This window comes from Bombina bombina, chromosome 4 (genome assembly GCF_027579735.1).
Source record: "Bombina bombina isolate aBomBom1 chromosome 4, aBomBom1.pri, whole genome shotgun sequence".
Classification (NCBI taxonomy): Eukaryota; Metazoa; Chordata; class Amphibia; order Anura; family Bombinatoridae; genus Bombina; species Bombina bombina.
This window is the reverse complement of record NC_069502.1, coordinates 92713677-92740479: the sequence shown is the minus strand read 5'-3', so window position 1 is coordinate 92740479 and position 26803 is coordinate 92713677. Positions and strand designations below refer to the sequence as shown.

At 42.0% G+C, this 26803-nt stretch overlaps 1 protein-coding gene across 1 annotated transcript in view; it reads right to left on the bottom strand.

Moving 5' to 3' along the window:
• XKR5 (XK related 5) overlaps window positions 1-26803 on the bottom strand; it is a 227232-nt gene that overhangs the window by 104968 nt on the left and 95461 nt on the right. The window contains 1 exon segment of the mRNA XM_053711084.1: window positions 23148-23357. Within this exon segment, the coding sequence (XP_053567059.1) occupies window positions 23148-23357 (210 nt within the window).

The following is a 26803-nucleotide window of genomic DNA, read 5'->3' as shown; positions in this document are numbered from 1 at the left end:
ATCCATGCGACCTTAGAAATGCCAGAACTAACTCTGTATGAGACTTGGCAGTTTGAAAGCTTGAAGCTTGTATCAGAATGTCGTCTAGGTACGGAGCTACCGAAATTCCTCGCGGTCTTAGTACCGCCAGAAGGGCACCCAGAACCTTTGTGAAGATTCTTGGAGCCGTAGCCAATCCGAATGGAAGAGCTACAAACTGGTAATGCCTGTCTAAGAAGGCAAACCTTAGATACCGGTAATGATCTTTGTGAATCGGTATGTGAAGGTAAGCATCCTTTAAATCCACTGTGGTCATGTACTGACCCTTTTGGATCATGGGTAAGATTGTCCGAATAGTTTCCATTTTGAACGATGGAACTCTTAGGAACTTGTTTAGGATCTTTAAATCCAAGATTGGCCTGAAAGTTCCCTCTTTTTTGGGAACCACAAACAGGTTTGAGTAAAACCCTTGTCCCTGTTCCGACCGCGGAACCGGATGGATCACTCCCATTAATAACAGATCTTGTACACAGCGTAGAAATGCTTCTTTCTTTATCTGGTTTGTTGACAACCTTGACAGATGAAATCTCCCTCTTGGGGGAGAGAATTTGAAGTCTAGAAGGTATCCCTGAGATATGATCTCTAGCGCCCAGGGATCCTGAACATCTCTTGCCCAAGCCTGGGCGAAGAGAGAGAGTCTGCCCCCCACTAGATCCGGTCCCGGATCGGGGGCCCTCGATTCATGCTGTCTTAGGGGCAGCAGCAGGTTTCCTGGCCTGCTTGCCCTTGTTCCAGGACTGGTTAGGTTTCCAGCCTTGTCTGTAACGAGCAACGGCTCCTTCCTGTTTTGGTGCAGTGGAAGTTGGTGCTGCTCCTGCTTTGAAATTCCGAAAGGGACGAAAATTAGACTGTCTAGCCTTAGCTTTGGCTTTGTCTTGAGGCAGGGCGTGGCCCTTACCTCCTGTAATGTCAGCGATAATCTCTTTCAAACCGGGCCCAAATAAAGTTTGCCCTTTGAAAGGTATATTAAGTAATTTGGACTTAGAAGTTACATCAGCTGACCAGGATTTTAGCCACAGCGCCCTACGTGCCTGAATGGCGAATCCTGAGTTCTTAGCCGTAAGTTTGGTTAAATGTACTACGGCCTCCGAAATGAATGAATTAGCTAGTTTAAGGACTCTAAGCCTGTCCGTAATGTCGTCCAGCGTAGCTGAACTAAGGTTCTCTTCCAGAGTCTCCATCCAAAATGCTGCCGCAGCCGTAATCGGCGCGATGCATGCAAGGGGTTGCAATATAAAACCTTGTTGAACAAACATTTTCTTAAGGTAACCCTCTAACTTTTTATCCATTGGATCTGAAAAAGCACAGCTATCCTCCACCGGGATAGTGGTACGCTTAGCTAAAGTAGAAACTGCTCCCTCCACCTTAGGGACCGTTTGCCATAAGTCCCGTGTGGTGGCGTCTATTGGAAACATCTTTCTAAATATTGGAGGGGGTGAGAACGGCACACCGGGTCTATCCCACTCCTTAGTAACAATTTCAGTTAGTCTCTTAGGTATAGGAAAAACGTCAGTACTCGCCGGTACCGCAAAGTATTTATCCAACCTACACAATTTCTCTGGTATTGCAACAGTGTTACAATCATTAAGAGCCGCTAAAACCTCCCCTAGTAATACACGGAGGTTCTCCAATTTAAATTTAAAATTTGAAATATCTGAATCCAATCTGTTTGGATCAGAACCGTCACCCACAGAATGAAGCTCTCCGTCCTCATGCTCTGCAAGCTGTGACGCAGTATCAGACATGGCTCTAGTATTATCAGCGCACTCTGTTCTCACCCCAGAGTGATCACGCTTGCCCCTTAGTTCTGGTAATTTAGCCAAAACTTCAGTCATAACAGTAGCCATATCTTGTAATGTTATCTGTAATGGCCGCCCAGATGTACTAGGCGTCACAATATCACGCACCTCCCGGGCGGGAGATGCAGGTACTGACACGTGAGGCGAGTTAGTCGGCATAACTCTCCCCTCACTGTTTGGTGAAATTTGTTCAATTTGTACAGATTGGCTTTTATTTAAAGTAGCATCAATACAGTTAGTACATAAATTTCTATTGGGCTCCACCTTGGCATTGGAACAAATGACACAGGTATCTTCCTCTGAATCAGACATGTTTAACACACTAGCAAATAAACTTGCAACTTGGTTACAATCTTATTTAATAAAAACGTACTGTGCCTCAAAGAAGCACTAAACGATTAAATGACAGTTGAAATAATGAACTGAAAAACTGTTATAGCATCAATCCTTGAAAACAACACAACTTTTAGCAAAGGTTTGTTCCCATTAGTAAAGTAACAATAATTAAATTTGAAACGTAAAAATAAGAGAGCAACGTTTTTAATCACAGTCAATATATAAGTCTCACAGCTCTGCTGAGAGAATCTACCTCCCTTCAAAGAAGTTTGAAGACCCCTGAGTTCTGTTAGAGATGAACCGGATCATGCAGGAAATACAAGAGTAACTGACTGGAAATTTTTGATGCGTAGCAAAGAGCGCCAAAAACGGCCCCTCCCCCTCACACACAGCAGTGAGAGAGAAACGAAACTGTCACAATTAAAACAAGCAACTGCCAAGTGGAAAAATAATGCCCAAACATTTATTCACTCAGTACCTCAGAAAATGCAAACGATTCTACATTCCAGCAAAAACGTTTAACATAATAAATACCTATTAAAAGGTTTAATGTACTTTTTACAGAGTAATTCCAGTGAAGTACCATCCCCAGAATACTGAAGTGTAGAGTATACATACATGTCATTATAACGGTATGGCAGGATTTTCTCATCAATTCCATTCAGAAAATAAAAACTGCTACATACCTCAATGCAGATTCATCTGCCCGCTGTCCCCTGATCTGAAGCTTTTACCTCCCTCAGATGGCCGAGAAACAGCAATATGATCTTAACTACTCCGGTTAAAATCATAGTAAAAACTCTGGTAGATTCTTCTTCAAACTCTGCCAGAGAGGCAATAACACGCTCCGGTGCTATTGTAAAATAACAAACTTTTGATTGAAGTTATAAAACTAAGTATAATCACCATAGTCCTCTCACACATCCTATCTAGTCGTTGGGTGCAAGAGAATGACTGGGAGTGACGTAGAGGGGAGGAGCTATATGCAGCTCTGCTGGGTGAATCCTCTTGCATTTCCTGTTGGGGAGGAGTTATATCCCAGAAGTAATGATGACCCGTGGACTGATCACACATAACAGAAGAAAATGCAACAGCATAGCCCTCTGATAGAGAAAAAAAGCAAGAGGCATATAGGAATGGGGTTTAAATTATGAAAATATTTGGTGTCAAGAATTACGCACAAACAGAAACATCTTTTTGGCGCTAACAACATCCGAAAATGACACACTCGCGTCATTGAAGACACAACCTTGTGAAAGGACTCAGCGTCAAGAAAGACACCTGAAATAACTAATTGCGTCATCGAACGTAATTTAGCTCCAAAAAAATCTCGTGCCAAAAAGGACGCAATATAGTTTGGCATTTTGCGCCCTCGCGAGCGTAATTCTGCCCGCGAATTTAAAATGACAGTCAATTGCAAAAAGACTATACCACAGGTAAGAAATAAATTTTCCTAAAAAAATGAATTTCCCAGATATGAAACTGACAGTCTGCAAAAGGAAATATACTGAAACCTGAATCATGGCAAATATAAGTACAATACGTATTTATATAAAGTTCTAAATATATGTAAAGTGCCAAACCATAGCTGAAAGTGTCTTAAGTAATGAAAACATACTTACCAAAGACACCCATCCACATATAGCAGATAGCCAAACCAGTACTGAAACGGTTATCAGTAGAGGTAATGGAATATGAGAGTATATCGTCGATCTGAAACGGGAGGTAGGAGATGAATCTCTACAACCGATAACAGAGAACCTATGAAATAGATCCCCGTGAGGAAAACCATTGCATTCAATAGGTGATACTCCCTTCACATTCACTGTACTCTAAGAGGAATAGGGCTTCAAAATGCTGAGAAGCGTATAACGTAGAAATCTTAGCACAAACTTACTTCACCACCTCCATAGGAGGCAAAGTTTGTAAAAACGGAATTGTGGGTGTGGTGAGGGGTGTATTTATAGGCATTTTGAGGTTTGGGAAACTTTGCCCCTCCTGGTAGGATTGTATCTCTCATACATCACTAGCTCATGGACTCTTGCCAATTACATGAAAGAAATGCATGTTAAAACATGTTTGTGTACAGCAACATTGCCAATTGGCACATAAATGAGATAAAAAATGAATTAATACAAGAAAAAATGATTGATATTCACAAGACTGATAAAAAAACAACGTCTATATAGGACCCACTTGTAATAGCAGGAGATTAGACTGTTGGAGTGCAGAAGGAATACTATAAAGTGCAGATCAAAATGTTTTCTTTGATCGAGTGATCGTTGCTAACAGTACCCTTACCCTGAGTTTGTGAACGCTTGGTTTCTCAGATAGTTGTCTGTTCCAGTGGATAGAACTTCCCGGACACGTGACCTATGCTTTTCCCTACTGATTGGTTAGTGGGTTTGTCTTTTAAAAACAGAACATTTTCTCGCAATGTATTTAATGTATCCTTTGTTTATATTGTAACTGAAGGAATCATGTTACACTGTTAATCCTGTTCATCTTATGTTGCCAACGATCCAAGTGGTTAAAAGGATGGTAAACTCTTCAATATAACTTTAAAAAATTTTTAAAGTTCATGCCATATTTGTATAAAAACCTTATTTTTATTACTTCTTTTAAATACATTATTTTTAATTCATCTAATATCTTATAGATAATGCTCCCCTGCCAGTCTCCCTCTTTCTCTTCCCTTTTTTCTACCCAATCAAAAGCTTAGCTATCTGGACGATTGAACATATTTATTTCATTACAAGCATAGTAACCAGTCTGTCAGTGCTTGTTACTTTTCTGCATAAGTATTACAAAATATAAAAGATTTATAATTTACCTCAACTTATTGATGTTCAACAGAATTTCTAAGTTTTGTAATTGATCTTTTTTTTACATTTTACTTACAAATTTTATTACCAATGATTCTAGAAAAGTAAATTTATGCTTACCTGATAAATTGATTTCTTCTATGATATGACGAGTCCACGGATTCATCCTTACTTGTGGGATATTATCCTCCTGCTAACAGGAAGTGGCAAAGAGCACCACAGCAGAGCTGTCTATATAGCTCCTCCCTTAACTCCACCCCCAGTCATTCGACCGAAGGTACAGGAAGAAAAAGGAGAAACTAAAAGGTGCAGAGGTGACTGAAGTTTTAAATCAAAAAAATATAATCCGTCTTAAATTGACAGGGCGGGCCGTGGACTCGTCGTATCATAGAAGAAATCAATTTATCAGGTAAGCAAAAAATTCAGAGGGCTCAGCATTTACTCTCACACCGGACCTACTGCGCTTCCCCTGCAACACAGGCAGTTTAGATAAAACCTCTGTGAGGGTAGTAGACATAACTGCGGCCATATCTTGCAGGGTGAAAGAATTAGACGCACTAGAAGTACTTGGCGTCACTTGTGCGGGCGTTAATGGTTGTGACACTTGGGGAGAATTAGATGGCATAACCCGATTCCCTTCTGACTGAGAATCATCCTGCGACATACTTTTATCAGCTAAAATATGTTCTTTGCAATCTATTGCCCTTTCAGTGCATGAGGGACACATTTTAAGTGGGGGTTCCACAATGGCTTCCAAACACATTGAACATTGGCTTTCCTCAATGTCAGACATGTTAAACAGGCTAATAATGACCACAAACAGGCTTGAAAACACTTTATTTAGTGAAAAAAATAATCTTAATAAAACGGTACTGCACCTTTAAGAGAAAAAAAACACATACATGTTTTGCAAAACTGCTTTAAAATAATCAAATTGTTTCAATTTTTTGATATAAGTATTCAAATTATGAAGCTAAGTTTGCTCCACAAGGAAAGGAACACTTAACCCTTACTGTAAAAACCGGATAATTAATAAACGTTTAAATCCGGAAAAAATTGGGCAGAAGATTGCCAAAAATCTTTAGTAGCTAGTAAATAAAATATTAGAGCACGCACAACATCCAAGTTATGCAAAAGACCTGCCTTACGAGAAGGATAAAGGACAAAAAGAAGGAACAACAATTTCCTGAACAATGTTGTTTCGATCCGACACCACTTTAGGGAGAAGACCCAATATAGTACAAAGGACCGCCTTATCTGCATGAAAGATAAGGCACGGGGAATCACACTGCAGAGTTGAAAGCTCAAACTCTGCAAGCTGAAGAAATAGCAAGGAGAAACCAAACCTTCCAAGATAACAATTCTTTATCAACATGCATTGGCTCAAGCAGAGCCTGCTGCAAAGCTTTAAAAACTAGATTAAGGCTCCAATGATGAGCAAAATGTTTAAACACAGGCCTGTTTCCGACCAAGGCCTGTACAAAAGCGTGAACCTCTGGTAAGCCTGCCATACATTTGAGCAAACTATTAGATAATGCAGAAATCAGACCCTTCAGAGTACTGACTGACAACCTTCCTCCAGGCTATTCTGAAGAAAAGATAAAAAAAGGGGAATCCTCATCCAGCTCCAGGAGAAACCCTTAGATTCGCACCAATAAAAATATTTACGCCATACCTTATGGCAAGTCTTGCGATTAACAGTATTGTGAGCCTGAAGCTTCAGAAAAAAAAAAAAAAAAACTTACCTGATAAATTTATTTCCGAATATGGAGAGTCCTCAGAATCATCAATTACTGTTGGGAATATCACTACTGGTCAGCAGGAGGAGGTAAAGCGCACCACAGCAAAGCTGTTAAATGTCACTTCCCTTCCCACAATCCCCAGTCATTCGACCGAAGGAAAATGGATTAAAAGGGAAATAAGGTGCAGAGGTGGCTGAGGTTATTTATCTGGGACCAGACGTAGCCGGAAGAATAATCAGGGCTTCACCCGATTTTCGGCTGCCTCTAGGCAGAAGCTGCGCTATTAGAGAAGAAACGACTGTTGAAGTCTCTGAGGAACGCTGCTGGAAAGCCTCACATCTTTTAAGCCAAGAGTGCACAGTAGCGATCGTCCCATTTAATGACGGAGATGAGAATAGGCCACTCCAAACTAACTTCGCCACACATTAAACAAAGAAGTGCGCCAAAAAAAAAAAAAAAGTACTTGACTGTAAAAAATCTGTCATGGATGATAAGATATATTATGTAGTGTTCGGGAAATATCTGCACTGGAACTCTAAGCCTCAGCATGTTAGGCAGGGTAGTATCCCTTAGGCTACTTAGTTACAGAAATAAATGTAGAATGCTCCCTTCTCACATCCTTTATCATACACAATATACCGGCACTAATTCAATCACCCAAATAAAATCGGGCGGGACCGATTCGAGCTGTGGTACATGTGTGAAGCTACTTGATAACATAGATGTGAGGGAAGACACTCTGAACACACTCTTCTCCCTATGTCAGCGGATTATATCGGCACCAACATCGTAGAGGAACAAGACAGGCACTTTAACTGTCATACTATCAGTCATTGTCTGCGCAGTAATAAGCCAAAATGAAAATACAAAACCCTCTAAAAACCAAGAGAGGGAAAAAAATAAATACATATTGTGCCCCAAATTAATAAGACACGTTAAATATCCGAAACCAGGGAGGGACAGGAAAAGGGTCCAGAAGCTCAATCCCACATACAACAAAGCCTGGACTTCAGTGCAGACCCAGCAATGGAAGCAGCAAAATCCCTCTTACAGGCATAAAGCCAGATATCTGCTCAGCCAGTAGCAGGTCCAATCTTGTCCCTGATAGTCCTAGTCCATCTTCCTTGAAATAATGTCTAATAAAAGAAAGGACTTACCCTCCAGGATGATCTGCTGTTGAGACCACTAACAGGAACCTGAAGATACAATAAAAAAAAATTAAAAAAAACAGAGTAACCAACTTTAGTTTTCTATAGTGGGGTTAGCATACATTTTTGGACCTCCAACTGCTAAAAGCCACCATTATTCTTACTAAAGAGATTGACATGGACACAGCATTACCCCAATCCTTGCTTGCAGGGAAAAGTACCCATTAAAGGATTAAATCTTGATTTCTTCAGACAAAAAAAAAACAGAATTTATGCTTACCTGATAAATTACTTTCTCCAACGGTGTGTCCGGTCCACGACGTCATCCATAACTTGTGGGAATATTCTCTTCCCCAACAGGAAATGGCAAAGAGCACAGCAAAAGCTGTCCATATAGTCCCTCCTAGGCTCCGCCCACCCCAGTGAGAAACTATAGGGTGCCGTGGTGACTGTAGTTAAAGAAAGAAATTCATCAAACCTGATTAAAAAACCAGGGTGGGCCGTGGACCGGACACACCGTTGGAGAAAGTAATTTATCAGGTAAGCATAAATTCTGTTTTCTCCAACATTGGTGTGTCCGGTCCACGGCGTCATCCATAACTTGTGGGAACCAATACCAAAGCTTTAGGACACGGATGAAGGGAGGGAGCCAATCAGGTTACCTAAACGGAAGGCACCACGGCTTGCAAAACCTTTCTCACAAAAATAGCCTCCGAAGAAGCAAAAGTATCAAATTTGTAGAATTTGGCAAAAGTGTGCAGGGAAGACCAAGTCGCTGCCTTACATATCTGATCAACAGAAGCCTCGTTCTTGAAGGCCCATGTGGAAGCCACAGCCCTAGTAGAGTGAGCTGTGATGCGTTCGGGAGGCTGCCGTCTGGCAGTCTCATAAGCCAATCGGATGATGCTTTTCAGCCAAAAGGAAAGAGGTAGCAGTAGCTTTTTGACCTCTCCTTTTGCCAGAATAAACGACAAACAGAGAAGACGTTTGTCTGAAATCCTTTGTTGCTTCTAAATAGAAGTTCAAAGCACGAACTACATCTAAATTGTGTAACAAACGTTCCTTCTTTGAAACTGGATTCGGACACAAAGAAGGCACAACTATTTCCTGGTTAATATTCTTGTTAGAAACAACCTTTGGAAGGAAACCAGGTTTAGTACGCAAAACAACCTTATCTGAATGGAACACCAGATAGGGCGGATTACACTGCAGAGCAGATAACTCAGAAACTCTTCTAGCAGAAGAAATAGCAACCAAAAACAGAACTTTCCAAGATAACATCTTGATATCCATGGAATGTAGAGGTTCAAACGGAACCCCTTGAAGAAATGAAAGAACTAAATTCAGACTCCAGGGAGGAGTCAAAGGTCTGTAAACAGGCTTGATCCTGACTAAAGCCTGAACAAAAGCTTGAACATCTGGCACAGCTGCCAGTCGTTTGTGTAACAAGACAGATAAAGCAGAAATCTGTCCCTTTAGAGAACTCGCAGATAATCCCTTATCCAAACCTTCTTGGAGAAAGGAAAGGATCCTAGGAATTTTGATCTTACTCCATGAGAATCCCTTGGATTCACACCAACAGATATATCTTTTCCATATTTTATGGTAATTTTTTCTAGTTACAGGTTTTCTGGCTTGTACCAGAGTATCTATCACAGAATCCGAAAACCCACGCGTTCAATTTCCAAGCCGTCAGCTGGAGAGAAACTAGATTTGGATGTTCGAATGGACCCTGTACTAGAAGATCCTGTCTCAAAAGGTAGCTTCCATGGTGGAGCCGATGACATATTCACCAGGTCTGCATACCAAGTCCTGCGTGGCCACGCAGGAGCTATCAAAATCACTGAGGCCCTCTCCTGTTTGATCCTGGCTACCAGCCTGGGAATGAGAGAAAACAGTGGAAACACATAAGCTAGGTTGAAGGCCCAAGGAGCTACTAATGCATCCACTAGAGTCGCCTTGGGATCCCTGGATCTGGACCCGTAGCAAGGAACCTTGAAGTTCTGACGAGACGCCATCAGGTCCATGTCTGGAATGCCCCATAATTGAGTCAACTGGGCAAATATCTCCGGGTGGAGTTCCCACTCCCCCGGATGGAATGTCTGACGACTCAGATAATCCGCCTCCCAGTTTTCCACTCCTGGGATGTGGATCGCAGATAGGTGGCAGGAGTGATCCTCCGCCCATTTTATGATTTTGGTCACTTCTCTCATCGCCAGGGAACTCCTTGTTCCCCCCTGATGGTTGATGTAAGCAACAGTCGTCATGTTGTCTGATTGGAATCTTATGAATCTGGCCTTTGCTAGTTGAGGCCAAGCACTGAGAGTATTGAATATCGCTCTCAGTTCCAGAATGTTTATCGGGAGAAGAGACTCTTCCCGAGACCATAGACCCTGAGCTTTCAGGGAGTCCCAGACCGCACCCCAGCCTACTAGACTGGCGTCGGTCGCGACGATGACCCACTCTGGTCTGCGGAAGCTCATTCCCTGGGACAGGTGATCCTGGGTTAGCCACCAACGGAGTGAGTCTCTGGTCTTCTGATCTACTTGAATCACTGGAGACAAGTCTGTATAGTCCCCATTCCACTGTTTCAGCATGCACAGTTGTAATGGTCTTAGATGAATTCACGCAAAAGGAACTATGTCCATTGCTGCAACCATCAACCCTACTACTTCCATGCACTGAGCTATGGAAGGACGTGGAACAGAATGAAGAACTTGACAAGCGTTTAGAAGTTTTGACTTTGACATCTGTCAGGAAAATCTTCATTTCTAAAGAATCTATTATTGTCCCTAAGAAAGGAACTCTTGTCGACGGAGACAGGGAACTCTTTTCTACGTTCACCTTCCACCCGTGAGATCTGAGAAAGGCCAGGACGATGTCTGTGTGAGCCTTTGCCTTTGAAAGAGACAATGTTTGTATCAGAATGTCGTCCAAATAAGGTGCAACTGCAATGCCCCTTGGCCTTAGAACCGCTAGAAGGGACCCGAGTACCTTTGTGAAAATCCTTGGAGCAGTGGCTAGCCCGAATGGGAGAGCCACAAACTGGTAATGTTTGTCCAGAAAGGCGAACCTTAGGAACTGATGATGATCTTTGTGGATAGAAATATGTAGATACGCATCCTTTAAATCCACGGTAGTCATAAATTGACCCTCCTGGATTGTAGGTAAAATTGTTCAAATGGTTTCCATTTTGAACGATGGAACTCTGAGAAATTTGTTTAGAATTTTTAAATCCAGAATTGGTCTGAAAGTTCCCTCTTTTTTGGGAACTACAAACAGATTGGAGTAAAACCCCTGACCTTGTTCCGCAGTTGGAACTGGGTGTATCACTCCCATCTTTAACAGGTCTTCTACACAATGTAAGAATGCCTGTCTCTATTTGGTTTGAAGATAAGTGAGACATGTGGAACCTTCCCCTTGGGTGTAGTTCCTTGAATTCTAGAAGATAACCCTGAGAAACTATTTCTAGTGCCCAGGGATCCTGAACATCTCTTGCCCAAGCCTGAGCAAAGAGAGTGAGTCTGCCCCCTACTAGATCCGGTCCCGGATCGGGGGCTACCCCCTTCATGCTGTTTTGGTAGCAGCAGCAGGCTTCTTGGCCTGTTTACCCTTGTTCCAGCCTTGCATCGGTTTCCAAGCTGGTTTGGTTTGTGAAGCATTACCCTCTTGTCTCGAGGCTGCAGAGTTGGAGGCCGGTCCGTTCCTGAAATTGCGAAAGGAACGAAAATTAGACTTATTCTTGGCCTTGAAAGGCCTATCTTGTGGAAGGGCGTGGCCCTTACCCCCAGTGATGTCTGAGATAATCTCCTTCAATTCTGGCCCAAAAAGGGTTTTACCCTTGAAGGGGATATTAAGCAATTTTGTCTTGGAAGATACAACCGCTGACCAAGACTTTAGCCAAAGCGCTCTGCGCGCCACAATTGCAAACCCTGAATTTTTCGCCGCTAATATAGCTAACTGCAAAGCGGCATCTAAAATAAAGGAATTAGCTAACTTAAGTGCGTGAATTCTGTCCATAACCTCCTCATACGGAGTCTCTCTACTGAGCGACTTTTCTAGTTCCTCGAACCAGAACCACGATGCTGTAGTGACAGGAATAATGTACGAAATAGGTTGCAGGAGGTAACCTTGCTGTACAAAAATCTTTTTAAGCAAACCCTCCAATTTTTTATCCATAGGATCTTTAAAAGCACAATTATCCTCGATAGGAATAGTAGTGCGCTTAGCTAGTGTAGAAACTGCCACCTCAACCTTAGGGACTGTCTGCCATAAGTCCTTTCTGGGGTCGACCATAGGAAATAATTTCTTAAATATAGGAGGGGGGACAAAAAGGTATGCCGGGCTTCTCCCATTCCTTATTCACTATGTCCGCCACCCGCTTGGGTATAGGAAAAGCGTCGGGGTGCACCGGAACCTCTAGGAACTTGTCCATCTTGCACAATTTTTCTGGAATGACCAGGTTATCACAATCATCCAGAGTAGATAGCACCTCCTTAAGCAGAGCGCGGAGATGCTCCAATTTAAATTTAAATGTCACAACATCAGGTTCTGCCTGTTGAGAAATTCTACCTGAATCAGAAATTTCCCCATCTGACAAAACCTCCCTCATGGCCACTTCAGATTGGTGTGAGGGTATGACAGAACAATTATCATCAGCGCCTTCCTGCTCTACAGTGTTTAAAACAGAGCAATCGCGCTTTCTCTGAAATGCAGGCATTTTGGATAAAATATTTGCTATGGAGTTATCCATTACTGCCGTCAATTGTTGCATAGTAACAAGCATTGGCGCGCAAGAAGTACTAGGGTTCTCCTGCGTGGGCAAAACTGGTATAGACACAGAAGGAGATGATGTAGAACTATGTCTACTCCCTTCATCTGATGAATCATCTTGGGCAACTTTACTATCTGTGGCAGCACTGTCCTTACTTTGTTTGGAAGCTATGGCACAATTATCACACAATTTTGAAGGGGGAGACACAATGGCTTCCATACATACAGAACATAGTTTATCTGAAGGCACAGACATGTTAAACAGGCTTAAACTTGTCAATAAAGTACAAAAAACGTTTTAAAACAAAACCGTTACTGTCTCTTTAAATTTTAAACAGAGCACACTTTTTTACTGAATATGTGAAAAACTATGAAGGAATTGTTCAAATTTAACCAAATTTTCACCACAGTGTCTTAAAGCATTGCACCCCAATTTTCAGACCTTTAACCCTTAAAATGATGAAACCGGAGCCGTTTATAGTTTTAACCCCTCTACAGTCCTAGCTACAGCCTTTGCTGCGACTTAACCAAACCCAGGGGGGTATACGATACCAAATGAAGCCTTCTAGGGACCTTTTCAACTACTTCCAGACCCATACACATGCAGCTGCATGTCCTGCTCTCAAAAGTAACTGCGCAGTAATGGCGCGAAAAACAGAATTTATGTTTACCTGATAAATTACTTTCTCCAACGGTGTGTCCGGTCCACGGCGTCATCCTTACTTGTGGGATATTCTCTTCCCCAACAGGAAATGGCAAAGAGCCCAGCAAAGCTGGTCACATGATCCCTCCTAGGCTCCGCCTTCCCCAGTCATTCGACCGACGTAAAGGAGGAATATTTGCATAGGAGAAATCATATGATACCGTGGTGACTGTAGTTAAAGAAAATAAATCATCAGACCTGATTAAAAAACCAGGGCGGGCCGTGGACCGGACACACCGTTGGAGAAAGTAATTTATCAGGTAAACATAAATTCTGTTTTCTCCAACATAGGTGTGTCCGGTCCACGGCGTCATCCTTACTTGTGGGAACCAATACCAAAGCTTTAGGACACGGATGATGGGAGGGAGCAAATCAGGTCACCTAGATGGAAGGCACCACGGTTTGCAAAACCTTTCTCCCAAAAATAGCCTCAGAAGAAGCAAAAGTATCAAATTTGTAAAATTTGGTAAAAGTGTGCAGTGAAGACCAAGTCGCTGCCTTACATATCTGATCAACAGAAGCCTCGTTCTTAAAGGCCCATGTGGAAGCCACGGCCCTAGTGGAATGAGCTGTGATTCTTTCAGGAGGCTGCCGTCCGGCAGTCTCATAAGCCAATCTGATGATGCTTTTAAGCCCAAAAGATAGAGAGGTAGAAGTTGCTTTTTGACCTCTCCTTTTACCAGAATAAACAACAAACAAGGAAGATGTTCGTCTGAAATCCACGGAGCACGGACAACGTCCAAATTGTGTAACAAACGTTCCTTCTATGAAACTGGATTCGGACACAAAGAAGGTACAACTATCTCCTGGTTAATATTTTTGTTGGAAACAACCTTCGGAAGAAAACCAGGCTCAGTACGTAAAAACCACCTTATCTGCATGGACCAGATAGGGCGGAGAACACTGCAGAGCAGATAACTCAGAAACTCTTCTAGCGGAAGAAATTGCAACCTAAAACAAAACTTTCCAAGATAATAACTTAATATCTACGGAATGTAAGGGTTCAAACGGAACCCCTTGAAGAACTGAAATAACTAGATTAAGACTCCAGGGAAGAGTCAAAGGTCTGTAAACAGGCTTGATTCTAACCAGAGCCTGAACAAACGCTTAAACGTCTGGCACAGCTGCCAGCCTTTTGTGAAGTAAAACAGATAAAGCAGAGATCTGTCCCTTCAGAGAACTCGCAGAAAATCCTTTCTACAAACCTTCTTGTAGAAAGGAAAGAATCTTAGGAATTTTTATCTTGTTCCATGGGAATCCTTTAGATTCACACCAACAGATATATTTTTTCCATATATTATGGTAAATTTTTCTAGTTACAGGCTTTCTAGCCTGAATAAGAGTATCTATTACAGAATCTGAAAACCCACGCTTTGATAAAATCAAGCGTTCAAACTCCAAGCAGTCAGTTGGAGGAAAACCAGATTCGGATGTTCGAATGGACCCTGAATAAGAAGGTCCTGTCTCAAAGGTAGCTTCCATGGTGGAGCCGATGACACATTCACCAGGTCTGCATACCAAGTCCTGCGTGGCCACACAGGAACTATCAAGGTCACCGAAGGCCTCTCCAGATTGATCCTGGCTACCAGCCTGGGAATGAGAGGAAACGGTGGGAATACATAAGCTAGGTTGAAGATCCAAGGTGCTACTATTGTATCCAATAGAGTCGCCTTGGGATCCCTGGATTTGGACCCGTAACAAGGGACCATGAAGTTCTGACGAGAGGCCATCAGAACCATGTCTGGAATGCCCCATAATTGAGTTATTTGGGCAAAGATTTCCAGATGGAGTTCCCACTCCCCCGGATGCTCCTCCATCGCCAGGGAACTCCTTGTTACCCCCTGATGGTTGATATATGTAACAGTCGTCATGATGTCTGATTGAAACCTTATGAATTTGGCCTTTGCTAGTCGAGGCCAAGCCTTGAGAGCATTGAATATCTCTCTCAGTTCCATTATGTTTATCGGGAGAAGAGAGTCTTCCCGAAACCATAGACCCTGAGTTTTCAGGGGTTCCCAGACCGCACCCCAGCCCACCAGACTGGCGTCGGTCGTGACAATGACCTATTCTGGTCTGCGGAAGCTCATTCCCTGTGACAGGTTGTCCAGGGTCAGCCATCAACGGAGTGAATCTCTGGTTATTTGATCTACTTGTATCGTCGGAGACAAGTCTGTATAATCCCCATTCCACTGTCTGAGCATGCACAGGTGCAATGGTCTTAGATGAATTCGTGCAAAAGGAACTATGTCCATTGCCGCAACCATCAAACCTATTACTTCCATGGACTGCGCTATGGAAGGAAGAAGAACAGAATGAAGTACCTGACAAGAGCTTAGAAGTTTTGATTTTCTGGCCTCTGTCAGAAAAACCTTCATTTCTAAGGAAACTATTATTGTTCCCAAGAAGGGAACTCTTGTTGACGGGGACAGAGAACTTTTTTCTATGTTCACTTTCCACCTGTGAGATCTGAGAAAGGCTAGGACAATGTCCGTATGAGCCCTTGCTTTTGACAGAGACGACACTTGAATCAGGATGTCGTCCAAGTAAGGTACTACTGCAATGCCCCTTGGTCTTAGCACCGCTAGAAGGGACCCTAGTACCCTTGTGAAAATCCTTGGAGCAGTGGCTAATCCGAATGGAAGTGCCACAGGTAATGCTTGTCCAGAAAGGCGAACCTTAGGAACCGAAAATGTTCCTTGTGGATAGGAATACGTAGGTACGCATCCTTTAAGTCCACCGTGGTCATGAATTGACCTTCCTGGATGGTAGGAAGGATCGTTCGAATGGTTTCCATTTTGAATGATGAAACCCTTAGAAACTTGTTTAGAATCTTGAGATCTAAAATAGGTCTGAATGTTCCCTCTTTTTTGGGAATTATGAACAGGTTGGAGTAAAAACCCATCCCTTGTTCTCCTAATGGAACAGGATGAATCACTCCCATGCTTAACAGGTCTTCTACACAGTGTAAGAATGCCTGTTCGAAGATAATTGAGACCCGTGGAACCTTCCCCTTGGGGGTAGTTCCCTGAATTCCAGGAGATAACCTTGAGAAACTATTTCTAGCGCCCAAGGATCCTGAACATCTCTTGCCCCAGCCTGAGCAAAGAGAGAAAGTCTGCCCCCCACCAGATCCTTCCCAGATCGGGGGCCAACACTTCATGATGTTTTGGTAGCAGTGGCAGGTGACTTGGCCTGCTTACCCTTGTTCCAGCCTTGCATCGGCCTCCAGGCTGGCTTGGTTTGAGAAGTATTACCCTCTTGCTTAGAGGGTGTAGAATTTGAGGCTGGTCCGTTTCTGCGAAAGGGACGAAAATTTGGCTTCTTTTTAGCCTTAAAAGACCTATCCAGAGGAAGGGCGTGGCCCTTTCCCCCAGTGATGTCTGAAATAATCTCTTTCAAGTCAGGGCCAAACAGTGTTTTACCCTTGAAAGGGATGTTAAGCAAAAGCGCTCTGCGCGCCACGATAGCAAACCCTGAATTATTCGCCGCTAATCTAGCTAATTGCAAAGCGGCATCTAAAATAAAAAAGAGTTAGCCAATTTAAGAGCTTGAACTCTGTCCAAAACCTCCTCGTACGAAGATTCTTTATTGAGCGACTTTTCTAGTTCTTCGAACCAGAAACACGCAGCTGTAGTGACAGGAACAATGCATGAAATTGGTTGTAGAAGGTAACCTTGCTGAACAAACATATTTTTAAGCAAACCCTCTAACCTTTAATCCATAGGATCTTGAAAGCACAACTATCTTCTATAGGAATAGAAGTGCGTTTGTTTAGAGTAGAAACCGCCCCCTCGACCTTGGGGACTGTATGCTATAAGTCCTTTCTGGGGTCGACTATAGGAACTAATTTCTTAAATATAGGGGGAGGACAAAAGGTATGCCGGGCCTTTCCCACTCCTTATTTACTATGTCCGTCACCCGCTTGGGTATAGGAAAAACATCGGGGGGCACCGAAACCTCTAGGAACTTGTCCATCTTACCTAATTTCTCTGGAATGACCAAATTGTCACAATCATCCAGAGTAGATAATACCTCCTTAAGTAGTGCGTGGAGATGTTGAAATTTAAATTTAAAAAAGTTACAATATCAGGTTCTGCTTGTTGAGAAATTTTCCCTGAATCTGAAATTTCTCCCTCAGACAAAACCTCCCTCCTGGCCCCTTCAGATAGGTGTGAGGGTATGTCAGAACAGATATTATCAGCGTCCTCTTGCTCTTCAGTGTTTAAAACAGAGCAATCACGCTTTCTCTGATAAGTAGGCATTTTGGAAAAAATGCATGCAATAGAATTATCCATTACAGCCATTAATTGTTGTATGGTAATAAGTATTGGCGCACTAGATGTACTAGGGGCCTCTTGTGTGGGCAAAACTGGTGTAGACACAGAAGGGGATGATGCAGTACCATGCTTACTCCCCTCATTAGAGGAATCATCTTGGGCAATATCATATCTATGGCATTATTATCCCTACTTTGTTTGGACATTATGACACAAATATATCACATATATTTAAATGGGGAGACACATTGGCTTTCATACATATAGAACAACTATCTTCTATAGGAATAGAAGTGCGTTTGTTTAGAGTAGAAACCGCCCCCTCGACCTTGGGGACTGTATGCTATAAGTCCTTTCTGGGGTCGACTATAGGAACTAATTTCTTAAATATAGGGGGAGGACAAAAGGTATGCCGGGCCTTTCCCACTCCTTATTTACTATGTCCGTCACCCGCTTGGGTATAGGAAAAACATCGGGGGGCACCGAAACCTCTAGGAACTTGTCCATCTTACCTAATTTCTCTGGAATGACCAAATTGTCACAATCATCCAGAGTAGATAATACCTCCTTAAGTAGTGCGTGGAGATGTTGAAATTTAAATTTAAAAAAGTTACAATATCAGGTTCTGCTTGTTGAGAAATTTTCCCTGAATCTGAAATTTCTCCCTCAGACAAAACCTCCCTCCTGGCCCCTTCAGATAGGTGTGAGGGTATGTCAGAACAGATATTATCAGCGTCCTCTTGCTCTTCAGTGTTTAAAACAGAGCAATCACGCTTTCTCTGATAAGTAGGCATTTTGGAAAAAATGCATGCAATAGAATTATCCATTACAGCCATTAATTGTTGTATGGTAATAAGTATTGGCGCACTAGATGTACTAGGGGCCTCTTGTGTGGGCAAAACTGGTGTAGACACAGAAGGGGATGATGCAGTACCATGCTTACTCCCCTCATTAGAGGAATCATCTTGGGCAATATCATATCTATGGCATTATTATCCCTACTTTGTTTGGACATTATGACACAAATATATCACATATATTTAAATGGGGAGACACATTGGCTTTCATACATATAGAACATCGTTATCTGATGGTTCAGACATGTTAAACAGGCTTAAACTTGTCAACAAAGCACAAAAAACGTTTTACAATAAAACCGTTACTGTCCCTTTAAATTTCAAACTGAACACACTTTATTACTGAATATGTGAAAAAGTATGAAGGAATTGTTCAAATTTCACCAAAATTTCACCACAGTAACTTAAAGCCTTAAAAGTATTGCACACCAAATTTGAAAGCTTTAACCCTTAAAATAACGGAACCGGAGCCGTTTTTACATTTAACCCCTATACAGTCCCAGGTATCTGCTTTGCTGAGACCCAACCAAGCCCAGAGGGGAATACGATACCAAATGATGCCTTCTATAAGCTTTTTCAGTGGTTCTTAGCTCCTCACACATGCATCTGCATGCCATGCTTTCCAAAAACAACTGCGCATTAGAGGCGCGAAAAACAGAATTTATGTTTACCTGATAAATTACTTTCTCCAACGGTGTGTCCGGTCCACGGCGTCATCCTTACTTGTGGGATATTCTCTTCCCCAACAGGAAATGGCAAAGAGCCCAGCAAAGCTGGTCACATGATCCCTCCTAGGCTCCGCCTACCCCAGTCATTCGACCGACGCTAAGGAGGAATATTTGCATAGGAGAAACCATATGGTACCGTGGTGACTGTAGTTAAAGAAAATAAATTATCAGACCTGATTAAAAAAACCAGGGCGGGCCGTGGACCGGACACACCGTTGGAGAAAGTAATTTATCAGGTAAACATAAATTCTGTTTTCTCCAACATAGGTGTGTCCGGTCCACGGCGTCATCCTTACTTGTGGGAACCAATACCAAAGCTTTAGGACACGGATGAAGGGAGGGAGCAAATCAGGTCACCTAAATGGAAGGCACCACGGCTTGCAAAACCTTTCTCCCAAAAATAGCCTCGGAAGAAGCAAAAGTATCAAACTTGTAAAATTTGGTAAAAGTGTGCAGTGAAGACCAAGTCGCTGCCCTACATATCTGATCAACAGAAGCCTCGTTCTTGAAGGCCCATGTGGAAGCCACAGCCCTAGTGGAATGAGCTGTGATTCTTTCGGGAGGCTGCCGTCCGGCAGTCTTCCCTGAATCAGTAATTTCTCCCTCAGACAAAACCTCCCTGGCCCCCTCAGATTGGGTTAGGGGCCCTTCAGAGATATTAATATCAGCGTCGTCATGCTCTTCAGTAACTAAAACAGAGCAGCCACGCTTACGCTGACAAGGGTTCATTTTGGCTAAAATGTTTTTGACAGAATTATCCATTACAGCCGTTAATTGTTGCATAGTAAGGAGTATTGGCGCGCTAGATGTACTAGGGGCCTCCTGAGTGGGCAAGACTCGTGTAGACGAAGGAGGGAATGATGCAGTACCATGCTTACTCCCCTCACTTGAGGAATCATCTTGGGCATCATTGTCATTATCACATAAATCACATTTGTTTAAATGAATAGGAATTCTGGCTTCCCCACATTCAGAACACAGTCTATCTGGTAGTTCAGACATGTTAAACAGGCATAAACTTGATAAGAAAGTACAAAAAACGTTTTAAAATAAAACCGTTACTGTCACTTTAAATTTTAAACTGAACACACTTTATTACTGCAATTGCGAAAAAACATGAAGGAATTGTTCAAAATTCACCAAATTTTCACCACAGTGTCTTAAAGCCTTAAAAATATTGCACACCAAATTTGGAAGCTTTAACCCTTAAAATAACGGAACCGGAGCCGTTTTAAAGCTTAAACCCCTTTACAGTCCCTGGTATCTGCTTTGCTGAGACCCAACCAAACCCAAAGGGGAATACGATACCAAATGACGCCTTCAGAAAGTCTTTTCTAAGTATCTGAGCTCCTCTCACATGCGACTGCATGCCATGCCTCTCAAAAACAAGTGCGCCACACCGGCGCGAAAATGAGGCTCTGCTTATGCTTTGGGAAAGCCCCTAAGAAATAAGGTGTCTAATACAGTGCCTGCCGATATTATTATATCAAAATACCCAGATAAAATGATTCCTCAAGGCTAAATATGTGTTAATAATGAATCGATTTAGCCCAGAAAAGTCTACAGTCTTAATAAGCCCTTGTGAAGCCCTTATTTACGATCGTAATAAATATGGCTTACCGGATCCCATAGGGAAAATGACAGCTTCCAGCATTACATCGTCTTGTTAGAATGTGTCATACCTCAAGCAGCAAGAGACTGCACACTGTTCCCCCAACTGAAGTTAATTGCTCTCAACAGTCCTGTGTGGAACAGCCATGGATTTTAGTTACGGTTGCTAAAATCATTTTCCTCATACAAACAGAAATCTTCATCTCTTTTCTGTTTCTGAGTAAATAGTACATACCAGCACTATTTCAAAATAACAAACTCTTGATTGAATAATAAAAAACTACAGTTAAACACTAAAAAACTCTAAGCCATCTCCGTGGAGATGTTGCCTGTACAACGGCAAAGAGAATGACTGGGGTAGGCGGAGCCTAGGAGGGATCATGTGACCAGCTTTGCTGGGCTCTTTGCCATTTCCTGTTGGGGAAGAGAATATCCCACAAGTAAGGATGACGCCGTGGACCGGACACACCTATGTTGGAGAAATGAGGCTCTGTCTATGACTAGAAAAGGCCCCCAGTGAAAAAGGTGTCCAATACAGTGCCTGCCGTTTTTATTAAAACAATCCCCAAGATTTAACAACTATTAAAAGTAATAATCTGCCAAATATACTTAGTAAAGTAATCGTTTTAGCCCAGAAAAATGTCTACCAGTTTTTTAAGCCCTAATGAAGCCCTTTATTCTTTTACTTAAACTAAGAAAATGGCTTACCGGTTCCCATAGGGAAAATGACAGCTTCCAGCATTACCGAGTCTTGTTAGAAATGTGTCATACCTCAAGCAGCAAAAGTCTGCTCACTGTTTCCCCCAACTGAAGTTAATTCCTCTCAACAGTCCTGTGTGGAAACAGCCATCGATTTTAGTAACGGTTGCTAAAATCATTTTCCTCTTACAAACAGAAATCTTCATCTCTTTCCTGTTTCAGAGTAAATAGTACATACCAGCACTATTTTAAAATAACAAACTCTTGATTGAAGAATAAAAACTACATTTAAACACCAAAAAACTCTAAGCCATCTCCGTGGAGATGTTGCCTGTACAACGGCAAAGAGAATGACTGGGGAAGGCGGAGCCTAGGAGGGATCATGTGACCAGCTTTGCTGGGCTCTTTGCCATTTCCTGTTGGGGAAGAGAATATCCCACAAGTAAGGATGACGCCGTGGACCGGACACACCTATGTTGGAGAAATAAGGCTCTGTCTACTTTTTCATAGAAGGCCCTTCCTGACTGGGAAGGTGTCTAAACCAGTGCCTGACCTAAAAAAAAAACGTTCTCCACAGATATAAAATGTGAATTTCAACCTCAAGTTGTATAAAATGCCAAAATAAAGCAATTGATCTAGCCCATAAAGGTGTCTACCAGTTTTATAGCCCATATTAAGCCCTTTATTCTGTTTGAGACTAAGAAAATGGCTTACCGGTCCCCATGAGGGGAAAAATGACAGCCTTCCAGCATTACACAGTCTTGTTAGAAATATGGCTAGTCATACCTTAAGCAGAAAAGTCTGCCAACTGTTTCCCCCAACTGAAGTTATCTCATCTCAACAGTCCTATGTGGAAACAGCAAACGATTTTAGTTACTGCTGCTAAAATCATACTCCTCTCACAAACAGAACTCTTCATCCTTTTCTGTTTCAGAGTAAATAGTACATACCAGCACTATTTTAAAATAACAAACTCTTGATAGTAGAATAAAAAACTACAACTAAACACCACATACTCTTCACCATCTCCGTGGAGATGTTGCCTGTGCAACGGCAAAGAGAATGACTGGGGTGGGTGGAGCCTAGGAGGGACTATATGTACAGCTTTTGCTGTGCTCTTTGCCATTTCCTGTTGGGGAAGAGAATATTCCCACAAGTTATGGATGACGCCGTGGACCGGACACACCAATGTTGGAGAAACTTCTCACATCCTCCATTGACAAAAGCAAAGAGAATGACTGGGGATTATGGGTAAGGGAAGTTTGCTGGTGTTCTCTGCCTCCTCCTGCTGGACAGGAGTTGAATTCCCACTAGTAATTGGAATGAAGTTGTGGACTCTCCATGTCATAAAAAAGAAAGTTTGTTTATAAAACTGCCATATTATGAAAAGTTAGTTGATAAATTCCATATTTCCTCCCAGTTACAAGTTATATACATTGTGACTAGTTTGTAACTTCTATCTAATTTGCATATTGTACTAACAGATATTTTTCTGTCACTCGCAAATTACAATTTAAAAACAAAAACACACAAACCAACAACTTACATTAAAAACTTTTGAGATAATTAACAGTATCTCAGAGATAATTAACAGTAACAGACATTCTTACCTCCCAGTGCAAAGACCCAGAAGTGGTAAACTCTGGCAAACACCACCAAGGCCAGGACACGGGTTCCGATCATGCCCATTCTCCATAGCAATTGACAGAGTAGAGCTGCCCAAGGCAGTGAGAGGTGTCCAGGCTTCAGTAAGCACAAGAAACGGCTGTACACCACAAGTGCCCATGACAAGGATAAAAGGCACAGCAGTGCGCTGACCACTGAGGGGAGTGAGAGACAGGGAATATTTAAAAATCTTAATGTTGGGAGATTATAAGATTTTTTTTGTTGCTATGTTATTGCATTTCTGATTCTACTTTTATTATAAGCATTTAATTAATAAACAACAGCAAGGGTTATTTTGCATGATCCAAAAAGGTGTAAAATACCAACCTAACCTCTCACCTAAATAAAAAATATGCATTAGATAATAGAAACTTGATATATTCAAAAGATATCATCACTACTCAATAGAAGTTCTGTAGCGCACTACTGTAAATTAAATTAAATATTTACAGCAGGCTTTTCACTATGTGTTTGACCACTTAACAAATCAAAGCAAATCATTTTTGCATTAAAAATGTCTAAGAATCACAATAGAACATTTAAAGGGAGAGGCTACTTGAAAATTGTAATTGTTTAAAAAGATAGTTAATTCCATTATTACCCATTCCCCAATTCTGCATAACCAACACTTATATAAATATACTTTTTACCTCTATGATCACCTGTATTCTAAGCCCCTGCAAAATGTCCCTTTTCTCAGTGTTTTTTCACAAACTTGCATTTTAGCCAATCAGTGCTGGTTCCTGTATAACAATTATTCTCATAAGGAGTTAGCACAATGTTATCTATATGGCACACATGATCTAGCACTGATTGGCTGTTTTGCAAGATTTAAAAAGCGAATAAAAAGCACTGAGATAAGGTGGCCAGCAGGGGCTTAGAAACAGAGGTTATAAAGTATAATATAACCATGTTGATAAAGCAAAGCTGGGGAAAGGGTAGTAAATGCTAGACACTAGAATCAAAGTGTTTTAAGCAAACTAAATGTATATATATTTTTTTATTAGATTTAAACAGAATTTAATAGATGCCTGATGAAAAGGCTCGCTTTTGAGCTGAAGTTGTATTAGTTTTCAGTACTTTTATGAAGTTGCAGCATACTGTTTGTATAAAGGGCTGGTGCTTGATTTCTCTTGATTGCCTGTGGTCGGATATTGGAGACTCATGTCTGAGGAATGCCCCCAAGGTTTCTGCCAGGAGCATCAGCAAGCTGGTGGCTGTCACATCGAGCCAGCCTATTTGAACTATCCATCTATATAGTGCCATCTTACTTTTGAGTGCACCCATTTAGGATTTTATTTTTTTTATTTTTATCATAATTCAGTGTCTACACCATGAAGCACCCTTTTGTTTTTACCTTCTAAATTTATATATAAAAGCAAAAGTATTTTAATAACGTTTTAATTAGCATTTATGTGTGTTTGCTGGAATTCCTTATATCAGGGCGACTAATCGAGGAGCCAGGGAGTCATTGGTGCATTGTGTGTGCGCACGCGACACTACTGGGTTGGTTAACCTATCATCTTCTCAAAACCATGTACAGTTTCTTATATTAATAAAAACATAATTTATGCTTACCTGATAAATTCCTTTCTTCTGTAGTGTGATCAGTCCACGGGTCATCATTACTTGTGGGATATTAACTGCTCCCCTACAGGAAGTGCAAGAGGATTCACACAGCAGAGTTGCTATATAGCTCCTCCCCTCTACGTCACCTCCAGTCATTCGACCAAGGACCAACGAGAAAGGAGAAGCCAAGGGTGTAGTGGTGACTGAAGTATAATTTAAAAAATATTTACCTGCCTTAAAAAACAGGGCGGGCCGTGGACTGATCACACTACAGAAGAAAGGAATTTATCAGGTAAGCATAAATTATATTTTCTTCTGTTAAGTGTGATCAGTCCACGGGTCATCATTACTTGTGGGATACCAATACCAAAGCAAAAGTACACGGATGACGGGAGGGATAGGCAGGCTCTTTATACAGAAGGAACCACTGCCTGAAGAACCTTTCTCCCAAAAATAGCCTCCGAGGAAGCAAAAGTGTCAAATTTGTAAAATTTGGAAAAAGTATGAAGCGAAGACCAAGTTGCAGCCTTGCAAATCTGTTCAACAGAGGCCTCATTCTTAAAGGCCCAAGTGGAAGCCACAGCTCTAGTGGAATGAGCTGTAATTCTTTCAGGAGGCTGCTGTCCAGCAGTCTCATAAGCTAAACGAATTATGCTACGAAGCCAAAAAGAGAGAGAGGTAGCAGAAGCTTTTTGACCTCTCCTCTGACCAGAGTAAACGACAAACAGGGAAGACGTTTGTCGAAAATCTTTAGTTGCCTGTAAATAAAATTTAAGGGCACGAACTACATCCAGATTGTGCAAAAGACGTTCCTTCCTCGAAGAAGGATTTGGGCACAAGGATGGAACAACAATCTCCTGATTGATATTCCTGTTAGTGACTACCTTAGGTAAGAACCCAGGCTTAGTACGCGGAACTACCTTATCCGAGTGAAAAATCAAATAAGGAGAATCACAATGTAAGGCTGATAACTCAGAGACTCTTCGAGCCGAGGAAATAGCCATTAAAAATAGAACTTTCCAAGATAACTTTATATCAATGGAATGAAGGGGTTCAAACGGAACACCCTGTAAAACGTTAAGAACAAGGTTTAAACTCCATGGTGGAGCCACAGCTTTAAACACAGGTTTAATCCTGGCCAAAGCCTGACAAAAAGCCTGAACGTCTGGAACTTCTGACAGACGCTTGTGTAACAGAATGGACAGAGCTGAGATCTGTCCCTTTAAGGAACTAGCGGATAACCCCTTTTCTAAACCTTCTTGTAGAAAAGACAATATCCTAGGAATCCTAACCTTACTCCAAGAGTAACCTTTGGATTCGCACCAATATAGGTATTTACGCCATATTTTATGGTAAATCTTTCTGGTAACAGGCTTCCTAGCCTGTATTAAGGTATCAATAACTGACTCAGAAAAACCACGCTTTGATAAGATCAAGCGTTCAATTTCCAAGCAGTCAGCTTCAGAGAAGTTAGATTTTGATGTTTGAAAGGACCCTGAATCAGAAGGTCCTGTTTCAGAGGTAACGACCAAGGTGGACAGAATGACATGTCCACCAGATCTGTATACCAAGTCCTGCGTGGCCATGCAGGCACTATTAGAATCACTGATGCTTTCTCCTGTTTGATTCTGGCAATCAATCGAGGAAGCATCGGGAAAGGTGGAAACACATAAGCCATCCTGAAGGTCCATGGTGCTGTCAAGGCATCTATCAGGACCGCTCCCGGATCCCTGGATCTGGACCCGTAGCGCGGAAGCTTGGCGTTCTGTCGAGACGCCATGAGATCTATCTCTGGTTTGCCCCAACGTCGAAGTATTTGGGCAAAGACCTCTGGATGAAGTTCCCACTCCCCCGGATGAAAAGTCTGACAACTTAAGAAATCCGCCTCCCAGTTCTCCACTCCCGGGATGTGGATTGCAGACAGGTGGCAAGAGTGAGACTCTGCCCAGCGAATTATCTTCGATACTTCCATCATTGCTAGGGAGCTTCTTGTCCCTCCCTGATGGTTGATATAAGCTACAGTCGTGATGTT